General features: G+C 43.9%; 1 protein-coding gene across 1 annotated transcript; it reads right to left on the bottom strand.

Annotated features, from left to right (window-relative positions):
* Positions 1-746: 746 nt before the first annotated feature.
* Positions 747-9,581, bottom strand: LOC146172899 (superkiller complex protein 2-like). The gene is made up of 5 exons (XM_084584431.1): positions 9,507-9,581; positions 7,556-7,684; positions 5,513-5,842; positions 4,037-4,173; positions 747-993 (listed from the first exon to the last, which is right to left on the bottom strand). The coding sequence occupies exons 1-5, from the start codon at positions 9,579-9,581 to the stop codon at positions 978-980; spliced, it is 687 nt and encodes a 228-aa protein (XP_084440557.1). The 3' UTR covers positions 747-977.
* Between the last annotated feature and the right edge of the window lie 2,097 nt (positions 9,582-11,678).

Here is an 11,678-nt window from a genome sequence, read left to right on the forward strand (position 1 = left end):
GATGGATACCAAAACCTATAATTGCATAAAGGTCGTGCCAACCTTTCCCTGACTTTATATACATTTGCTCAAGTTGATTTTTTAGGAACTAAAGGTTCAGTATATGTCCACTCAGGCGCGTTCAGACTCAAAAGGTCGTTCGGACATATCTTAAGGCGACTCGAAAATGTAAATTGTAAATAATAAACCAAAGCCGCAAAATCTCTGAGAACACTTGAAGAGTGCTTCAAGGGGAAGGAGTGAGTGGTACTGAAAAGAGCGCGAGAGAAAAAGAGGTGCCCAGTGGAAGACTTCGGAATAGTTTTGACCGCATGGAGATTTAATGTTATTGTTGGAAGCTTGCGGTGATTCTAATCAGCACAATTTAGGTTTGCAAGCTTCTTTGTCCAGTATTTCACTTGGTTCTCCAATGTGACGGCTCCAAGTGGAAAACAACTTTTCCACTGCATTTTTTTTAGGGTTCAAGAAAAATAGTATAGGCGAGGTGTAGATAAGAATATGGGGGTACAAGGCTCGGTGCTTGGTCTGCCTGGCGTTACTGGTGTTAGCCAGTATGGGATGTTGGCGGAAAGAACAGTTATAGCATATTTGAACTGTCGCCTGACTCCTTGCACCATGGGCAGATGGGCATAGGGTTGCACCAGAACACGTGGCAACCATGTATTGAGGACATCAAGACCTGTACTCAGACTCAAGCTGGACTGGCAAAGAAAGAAATGAACACGAGTATTTCGAATCGTACGCATTAGTTTACTAGTCGAATACGTTAATAACAATTTAAACACCAGCAGGAATCCTCTGCGGAGAATCCCGGATCTGCTCCTCGGGATTCCGAAAGCTGCAATTCAGCCCGTCGATATTCGACGCTGTCTTCTAGACGACATTTTCCGTTCCCGAAGCCGCCAAACAGACGCGCATTCTGCGCCCGGACGATCTGCGAGTTCGCATGGAAGGGCTTGATCGCAGCGTCGTCCATCCTACAATGGCGTGAAACTGCGGGAGGAAAATAAAATTTGAATTTCAATATGCTATGCAATATTGTTAAACGCGCTTGTCGACAAAGAAGCAAAGAAAAAAAACGCCGTTGAAAGCTTTAAGCTTCAATTTCCTTGAGAGAAAGACTGGCGATTTCTATTAGGCTGTTTATGGAATAATTGAGACGATTTCCCTATAACGAATGAATGAAAATGAGACTCGCGATTACTATGTTGAAATAATCTAGAATGCCAATATACCCGATACAAATCTGTCCTCCTAAAATTATCTGTTGGCATTGTAGAAATTAGAACGAAAACACACTTTACCAAATTAGAATGAAATGAACGAAAAATAGATGCCATATTAACTGCGAGCTGGATTTAATGGCAGGGTCACTCTTCTGTTCCTCACTTGTGCTGTTTAGTAATTGCAGGCCGAAACGTTTTCAGCAATGCAAAAGCTGCTTTAGAGAAATACGAAAGCCTCGGTGTTGCAGCTGCTCTTGGACAAAAGACTTCCCGTAATATTTTTTTTCCTCAATTGGTTATTGTTTGTATTTTTCCTGTTTATCATTTACTGTTTATTTTTGTGTACTTTTTTAGGAAATTTAGACGCATTATTTTACTGCTGTTTCGCTAAATCGCCTCTAGCGTCGTTACACAGAGCAAGGCTATTTATAAATGCGCTCAGATGGAGTTCGAGTGATGTAGTGGTCGGTGTGCTCGGCTGGGACATTATCTATATAGTGGTTCGAGCGGTGGCGTGGAAACGACTTTTCTTGTTGATGATTGAAGAGGATACGTCTGTTGGCACACTCTGATGACGCACTAATGAGACCAATAATGCTTCAGCATTAAAAAAATTATTTTTATAATATATATTAGAAGGAAACCAGCAGGCAATGATATAAATTAATACTCATAGAGTATTTTTGTTGTTCCGTGTGAGGTAGTAGTGTAATCGTGGAGATCATTTATTAGAAAGGAAGATAAGGTACTGGCGAGACTTAACTCTGCAAGCCGTAGCTTTTCAGCTCCAAATCTATATACAGTCGCTCCGCGACGGAAAATTAGGTGCTGCAGCGTCTAGAGGTGATGGTGCAGTAGAAACCACGATCACAAATCCTCGTCTAGCTCTTCATGCGTGCCCTAATTTGCCCACTGTGCTCGTTGGTGGAACAGCCGTTCAAGCCCTGATTGATATCGGTGCGGAAGTTTCTGTCATGAGCCCTGAACTACGCTGTCACTAGCAAAGAGTGCTGACCCCTGCCCCAATACCCGTTGTGCGTGTCGCAGATGGAGCAACGTCAAAGGTTCTTGGCTTGTGCTCTGCCCGAGTAATCATATCTGGCCTTCATACAACCGCCTTGTTCACAGTACTACAACATTGCCCTCACGACGTTATTCTTGAGCTTTCTTTCTGACCATGCAGCCATCATAGACTGTGCTATAAGCATTGTTAAACTTAACCTTCCCTCTCCTTTCGATCCACCCTCACCTATTGTGTACCGCCTTTGTAGTGTCGACTTTGTCCGCCTGCCACCTAAAGCCGCAACTTCAATCACATCCTGCTCTGTACCCCTGTTTTTGATGGGCATTATTTCTTTACACCAACACTTGATTCATCCCTCATACGAAGCGTTGAACTTGCTTATACCGTCGTCACTATGGTCGCGAACCAAACATGCCTCCCTGTTCTGAACTTTGCGTCCAGCGCCTCCCGCAAGGCATCTCGCTCGCCACTATCTGTCCTATAAATGCATATGCATCTCTCTGTTGTGACCACCGGTTTACCGTCCTCCTCTGATTGCTCTTTATCTGGTTTCCAGTCCCCATTGCGTATGACAAAATGATCGCTACGGATCCTTCTCCTCAACAAGCTCACGCGCTCTGCAGTCTGCTGGCATTTGGCATAGGCATTTTTGATTCTGATCAGCGCCTATTGACTCGAATCGCACTTGTCCAGCATCGCATATACACAGTCGACGCAGATCATATTCATTGCCGTCCTTATCGCGTGTGTGGTGCTGAACGCCAAGTAATCTCAAAGGAGGTTGTCAAGATGCTCGCTCAAGACATCGAACCGTCGACGAGCCCTTCGGCGTCCTCAGTCGTTTCCAGCTCGCGCTTCTGCGTCAATTATTGCAATCTCAATAGCATCACTAAAAATGACGTATACCCTCTTTCAATAATCGATAATGCCCTGGATTGCCTCCACGGAGCTAAATACTTTTCTTCCATCGATCTACGGTCCGGTATTGGCAGATCGCTGTTGACGAGCAGGACCACGAAAAAACCTGTGCCACACCAGATGGCTTGTACCACTTTAAAGTCATGCCGTTTGGTCTCTGCAATGCTCCGGCGACTTTTGAACGAATGATGTACTACCTTCTTCGCAGGTTTAAATGGACAACCTGCCCGTACTACCTGACAACGTCGTCGTTTTCTCGCCGACCTTTTCTTCGAACCCTGAACGCCTCACCAGTATTTCAATGTGTTCTGTACAGTCCTCAAGCTCAATTCATCGAAATGCCAGTTTGGTCGCCGCCAACTCACCATTCTTAAGACACATGGTTGACGCCTCTGGAGTACGGCCTTATCCGGATAAAATTCAAGCCGTCAAAGACTTTCCGCGTACTTAGTCTTCAAAAGATGTACGCAGCTCTGTCGGCCTCTGCTCTTACTTTTCGCCCCTTAATCATATATTTTGTCCATATCGCTCATCCTCTCACCGATCTACTTACGACCGACGCCAATTCCACGTGGGGCCCCGACCACCAAGGTGCGTTTTCAACACTTATAGCTTCTAATGTCTCCCCGCATCTTGTTTCATTTTGATCCCTAAGCTTCCGCTGAAGTTCGAACAGACGCCTGCTGGTATGAGATCGGTGCAGTGCTGGCCCAACGCCATCATGGCGAAGAGCACGTGATGAGGCAGCCGGGATGCTTTGCGTATTTCAGCTACAGTAAAAAACCAATTACGTACGCTAAACACACACTGAAGTCACCTCCTCTCACGGCCAGTGCAATCTCACAGAAGCATTCTCGCAACCACTCACCTGTCAGCCATCCGCATTTTTTCAGCAGGTAGCAGTGCCTTCTTGCATTCACCATCATGTTTCCTCAAGATGCCAAAGACAACAATGTGAACAGGCATGTTTACACCCACGGAAAATATCTCCGTGGCAAATAGGACCTTGAAAGAGACAAGCAAAACCAGGCATGAATTTACGAAAAGCTCCCCCATACTCTATAGTAGATTTCAACATTATGACTAGTAAGGTTGAAAGCTTGACAAGTTGAATCTGGTTCAATTTGTAGGTCTCTATCACTGTACTTCACGAGTGATATGACAGCTGCACCCAGTTTCATGCAGGCCTTTTTTGTACAGAAATCCAGTTTAGAGAATTGTATAAAACATTTACATCAAATTTTACAGTAGAGTACACATTTCTCTGCAATTGTAGTCTAATTTTTTCTGACAATAAATGTTAATTCTGAAATATGATTGTAACATTTATTTTATTTTTTTTGCTGATATTTGATTCGATGTTCAAAGCAATTTTTCAATATTCGCACAGCCCTAGTTGATTAAATTGCGAGGCTACAATGAAGCCTATCAATATGCCTACTCAACCACTTTGCCTGCATTTGTGCAGCCTATCGAAGTTGCCAAGGGAGGCCATTTGTGCAGAGAATCCCAAAACAATCATTTCCCAATAGCTTTTCCTTGCCGTGTGTATTCTGTTTTTAGTAGCCACTAGTGTGGTCATCATGCATGGTCGTGACAAGTGCGAGTAAACCAGCCCTGAGCGAAGGGTTATATAGCCACCGTTAGGAACCCTAAAAACTCAATGAATTGAGCTATATTCGAATGAAATGCAGCAATCCACAATCTTGTCATATCATCTTTCCGAGAACTCTGCTGAGCTCTTTTACTTTAAAAATTGTATTTCAGTAAAATTTTCTTTTTAGGGCACATTAACACAAAGTGGCGCAAGAAAATCTAAACTGACCTATTACGTTCATCCCTTAATTATAATGCAGTTCTGTCCTTACCAAGAAACTACAACACTGAATGCACATGGTTCAGAAAAAAAATTCATGTTCAACAGCCATTATTTTAAACCAATACGAAGCCCGATATCTTTATTGGTGGGACAGTTATTATGCCTTTTCAAACCATTAAAAAAGAATAACTGCAGTTCATATGTTAGGTACCGTGCTTCTTTAGACAGGATAATAAAACTAATATTCTGATGTGAATTCCCTCACAAAGCATCGCAAAGCCACATTTTTTATGCTTAAATTTTTGGCAGTCATTTACTCCAATATTTTATTGAAACGATACCTTCTTTTCTTATTCGAACACTTGCCATGAAGCATAGGAAGGACTTGTCGACAAGCTTAAGGAGGTGGATGCTATTACTGTCTAGACACCAGAGCATGTTTCATCTCTAGCGCTGTGCGTAAAGCCAAATAGGACACTTTGACTAATGGAAATTACCACAATTGTGTGAAGCTTCACCACTAACCTTCACAAGACCCTCCTGAATAAGAATTTCAATAGATTCCTTGAGAATGGGCCAGACATCTCTGGGGTGCACACCGAAGCCAGTATTCAGGAGTCTTTTCTTGAAGCATAGCTGGGGTGGATCTTGGTCACACAATTCAAGCCGGGTAAAACCATTCTTGTTCAGAAAGCATTGCACAGCCCACTTATCCTCAGATGTGGTCAGGTCCAGTTGGTTGAGAAACTTGGCATTTGAGTCATAGTGATGCCGGGAGAAAGTGAAGCAAATGACAGGCAGCCAGTGCTCCCTGTGCAGGTGCTGGATTATCCCCTGGTGGTACAGGCCCTCACCCTGGAGCATGGGCAAATGTAGCAACACATGAATCAATAGGCACAGGAGCATGTTACGACCCTGATTTTTACTTTTTTATTTTGTTTACATCTGTAAGTTTATTTTGTGGACATGAAGATTTATAGCACCAATCCAATCCAGATGCTTCCAACAAGGTAGCTTTAGTTCAGTGCTCTGAATGTTGTCAAAAATGAAAACCAGTAGTGTCAAAAAAGAAAAACATGTGACAGTGTGCTGTGTGGACAAGAAAACTTCACAATTATACAAAATTTTTAATTATACATCATTCAAGGCTTACTATAAAGTGCTGCCAGATTTGTGTCTTCTGCGGAACACAGAACAGAGTTTTGCGCTGCCGGTGAAAAGATGTGCTAACAGCTGCTGCCATGGCACCAGAAAGCAGACTGGCAGCAGCTTCTCTGGCTTACCTGGCAATTAAAACGAAGCTCTTTCGTGATGACCGCAAAATGCGTGAGCATGTCAGTGCTTTGCCAAGCTCCGAATGGGGGCACTGTAACGCTTCAACATTCAGGCACACGCAGCGCGCTGTCATGTGGTACGTTTAAAAGTTCGCGAGTTTTCATTTTTGCCGAATAAACAGCGCCACAATAAGGTTACCGTGTTGGATGTACCCTAGTCAGACAATTTTCGGGGCTCTTAGACAGTCAGAAAATATTTTTATGTGATTTGGAGCCAATTGCTATAATTTAGGCTCACTTCACAACAAAACAAAATTGATACTTGCATATTCCTACTGCATACTTTACCAAGGTGGTGAAGCACAAACAGATGCACCAACAGCCTGCACAAGGCTGTTTGTCCGTTGTGTTCTTTGCTACCTTGCCACCGTCAGTCTTTATGTGTTTCCTAACTTAAAACCTCACACATATGATTCTTGCTGCAACACCGCACTGCACAACTGTTCCTAAACCTTCATGAGGGCCCTGTTAACTGTGGGTGAATATATTCCAGAAACACTGTCGTTCTTAGCGATTCATCTCACACTGTCTTTAGCAGCAGGATCCAATATAGACTATGGCAGAGGCACGACACTATGTAAACCGCATTATTGCCATCAAACACACCTAAGATATGAGGCACCAGAGGATTGATCATGTAAGAAGCGAATAGCCCGAAATCACAAATACTGCATAAACCAACAAGGCACACTACGCAGCAGTTATGCAATCGCACACTAATACACAAAGCTTAGCTGCTGTCAACTGCATCATGGTCTTTATGAAGAAGAATACTTCTTACTGGCCTTTCCATTTCACTCCGTCCATTTTTAGCACAAGAAACTTTTATGGAAAAGCAGCGTTGCATTAACATTGACATAAAAAATGCCAAGACAAAGCGATGATGGCAAGCATGCATGCTTATGTTGCCGCACTGGGAATTTCATATAGCACAGAAAATAATGTACTCATCCCATAAGTACTGAGGCTACAAGCTAAGGTAACATTCACACTGCTTAGTTTTAAGATATCCTTATTCCGCACAAAACGTAATGGGCGCAGAGGAAGGAAAAGAGGAAGACTCACATTACGTATTTTAGTCATCTTCGGCGCATTTTTTCGCGTCACATAGGCTCTCAAGTAGCTACAAAACAGAGCATACAGCCATACAAACAGAACAGCCTGTCAGACAGGTGAAGGACAAATCCAGACCAAGAAAATCTCATGACAGAGGCAAAACGAATGCACCACCGACCTGGCTGTCTGGAACTGCTTGGTGGAGTCCGGGACAAGGTGAATCTCTTGGTTGAAATAAAGGTGATATCCCAAAAGCACAGGACGCTCCTTTGTGCAAATGACATACAGTTTGCCCTGCTTTATACGCCTGGACAAAAATGAACATAAATGAAAGTCACGAATACATTCTTTTGAAGCATGCAAGAAATTTCCGGCTTAAACGCCGCACATCAGCTTTAAAATGAGACGAAGACGGAAAAAGGTGCGCACTTCAACTTTCGATTTATTTCAAAGCTTCGTTAGCCTCAAATGTTCAAATTAGATGTGATGTAAGAAACTACACAAAGTAAACAAAAATATTTACTCTTTACACCTTAAATTTCGAGTCTGTTTTTTCAGGCATCGGGTTGAATGAAAGCATATCAAAGCTAGTGCATGATTACCTCCTCTTCCCAAACGAATCGACACTGCAGTGAGCGAGATAATTTATAACGCATAATAAATTAGTGCTTTTTCAGAAGATGGCGCTCTGAGCCAAAGCGAGTTGAAAAACTTTATGATAAGCAACTAGCCGTATTAACGTTTCCAATGCCAGTGAGAGCAAGAGGATGGGATTTTTGAAAACACAAGACAAAATGAACAAGTGTTAATGTGAAGCCTTAGTTCAGTTCCGTGAAGCTATTCAGTCAAAGATCAAGTTGTATGCAATGCTTCTACAGACTTACAAACATTTACAAAGCAACAGTACTGTTAGAATCATGGCAAGCGGCTATATCTTTGACATAAAGGCTAACTTTAACTGTGCGGTCTACTCCGCCGTCGTGGCCCATTGGTTACGATACCCATCTACTGTACCGGAGTACCCGAGTTCCAACTCAGTGTTTGACTTTTTTACGCTGGGTGTTGGCAACCTATATAACTTACTCAGTGTACTGATAACCATGTGGCGTAGGTTATATAAGCTCGCCACAAAAATTAAAAACGCCCTCTTTGTTGTGTTTTTCGTTACTTGAGCGCGGAGCCCTCCGTTCGGTGTGTCCTTTCTACCGCGCCCTTTGCATAGGCGCCTCGCGATAAAACCAGCAATTCTCATTCACGCTACTGAAAACCTCGAGCAATGCATTGGCAACTAAAATTATGCGCAAGAACAGAAAACCCAGTGGCACCATCTGGTAAGGAATGCACAGTAGAAACTGGGAAATCATGTATGCTTTCCTTCTAGTGACTTGCAATTTTGAGATTTAATTCATATTGTCGTATTAAATTGTTATAGTCAATATAGTACCGTATACAAAGCTCGAAATCTATCGCTGTTGCACCCCTACCAGTTGCGCACCGTTCTGAGTCATTGCCGACATAACAGATGGTACCACAGATGGTAGAAGCCCCATTAGGCTTTGGCGGGTCAGAATCACGAGTGTATCCCCAATACTGTCCTGAATGGCAACCTCAACTTGGTCGCTGAAGCAAGGTCACTCGTAGCGAAAGGCGGTGACAAAAGTCTAAGTAGGCAAAAGTGCCAAACAGAACCCCAACGACTTCTTGTTCTACTGAAGCAATCGGCTTTCGCTTTGTAGGACGCCGCCATGTTTTCAGGTTAAATACGCAAAAGCGGCAACACTAATATCTCAAAATATCGCGCATATGCTAACTGCTATTTCTACATTAGCATTCTGAGTATACACACTTCACACCGGCTTTTTGGCTAAGCCCGCAATCACAGAGAACGCGCTATACTAGACCTTTATTGTGCACAGTGCGTCTGTAGCTCCGGCTGGTCACTCGTCAGCCGCTTTTCGAGAAACATTGCTCCTGGGTCGCGTTAGTTAGCATTGCACTGGAAGCATCGTGTAAGCGTCGCTAATGTGTTGTCATTCCAGGTCCTTCGGAAATCACTTCAAACACACACGGTGGTTTTGTTGAGACGCATTCATTCAATATGGACGTGTAGCTCGCGCGAGGCCGTTTACCGCGATCGGGAAACCATCTGGACCCAGCAGCACCTGGCTTAGATCTCTTTCCCCTTCGTGAGCGTGCGCAGTCATGGGTCATTGCCTAATACTCAGGAAGGTGCACCTCGTCCGAAAGTCGCAGCGCTGGTAAAGGTTTCGGGGCTTATCCGAAGAGTTGCGTTTTGGTCATGGCGTGAGTATTTGCGCATTCATAATCTTTGACACTATATACAGAAAATACCGAAATTTTTATACCAACTCAAGCCTAGCCAGCTTCTTTTTCAGACTCAGTATATGAGGCAGACGTGGGCGCATATCGCTTTATACTGTAGTTGCTTCGTGATTGCGCTTGGCGGAATACATTCATTTGTTTTATTGAGGGGAGGAGAGATAATTGCTGGCGCCTGAACTCTTCCAGTCAACGCGTAGACTAACAGAAATTGGTATGCGAATGGCGTCAGCAGCAAAGAGTACACCATACAAGCCTTCCATCATATGACATAGCAAAGCTATCATGCACGTCTCGCTATGCAATAGGCAGAATAGTGATTGCATCGTCAAGGACATCAGAGCGCTGTATACTGTGAATGAGCCAGGGTATTGGGTGCACCAGTAATAGGCATCATCTACCACCCTGTATATCACTATACCGACTATAGGTAATATAACAAAAACCCTGCTCACCACGAGACGGTCGGGCGTCTCGCTGGGCCCCTCCGAGATGCCATTCCGTCCTCGGTCCCGGCTATATTCCTCGGCTGAAGCGGACGACGTAGAAGCCGACGCCCAACCGAAGATGCTACACAGACACCAGGAATGAGTGGATCGGGTGGCGCTGCTGTCGCTGAACATATCTGCCGCCGGACAAGCTCCTCCAGATCCATCCGCCGCGTTTAGTTCTGACAGTCACTGCCCCCACGCTGGATACTTCCGAGAGTCGTCACAGCCTTCCAACTGAAGCACCAGGGCTGCTTGTATAAGAGTTCTGCATGTGGGATGGACAGACCGTCAATACCGAAAGCACGAGAAGCTGTCAGTGCAGTGGGCTTTTCAAGCAAAAAACGAACAAAAAAAAACACTGTAACTACTGCAATGCAATGTTTCAACGATGAAGATACGAGAGAACGCAATTTATGGAAAATTGAAAACGCACAATTCTGCATATGGGTGAACATAGGTCACTTGCGTCGCGTTGTGGGGAAGCAGGGGGAGGGCGCTCACCATCTGAAATGCGCCAGCAAAGAGTTTCATAGCTCTTGAGCGGAAAGTAAAGCACAGCGAGTGCCGATTTTGGTTGGTAATCTGGCGCGCCTGCATGGGTGCCACAATTCGAACGACAATAGTGAAGACCAAGCCGCCCCAGTTGGCGGTGCTCCATCTATCGTGAATGATCCCATGATTAAATAACATGGCAAAGCCAGCACAGACACCCTAGAAGAAAGGAGCCTCTATCCAAGGTGGATCGTATTCTGAATAAAAATGATTGTTTAATCTTCATGTGCAAGCCTTGCAACGTCATCACAGGTGTGAATGCGCGCTCATTCAACCCAGGAATGCAGAGTACCGAGGTTATATGAGGAATCCGTGCCACTTTGGGTCAAGGCCATCGTGGTCTACCATTTGACTTTAATTTGACATTCACAATGTAGGAAAAATTATTGGTATGCGGTTCAGGTGTCCACGGAGATAAATGTGAGATACTGCGCCTTGCCTTTCCTATAAACCCAATTTCAGCACAGGCTAGTCGACCTTAACGAACCAGAGGACATGGTGATATTTAAATATACTGCGTTTTCGATTCACAAAAATATCCGGTAACTTGACCTTCAATAAGGTGGCGTTAGTTATATGTGGTTTTCTGGCACATAAGCAACAGTGGCTATCATGCGCCAAGCACAAGGTTAGATGATCTACCAGATGTCTAGGGTTATGATACTTATATTTGATTTAAAAGATTAGCTTTCTTCAGAAATGCGCAAACAATACAAAAATTGACGAGTGCTTGACCTCCTAAAAACATTTCAGGGTGAAATGAAATGTGTTCCTTGTAAAATACAGTAAAATACTTTTTTCGTGTGTTCTTCAAGTTGTGAGCATGAGAATAAAAAAATTACGAGAGACTTTAGCGACTAAAGTATTGAAAGGCGAACGCCTGAGAAAGCCTCATCTTGTATAGCGTTCCCGCCATCT

Source organism: Amblyomma maculatum, chromosome 11 (genome assembly GCF_055883805.1).
Source record: "Amblyomma maculatum isolate TAMU_Amacu chromosome 11, ASM5588380v1, whole genome shotgun sequence".
Lineage (NCBI taxonomy): Eukaryota > Metazoa > Arthropoda > Arachnida > Ixodida > Ixodidae > Amblyomma > Amblyomma maculatum.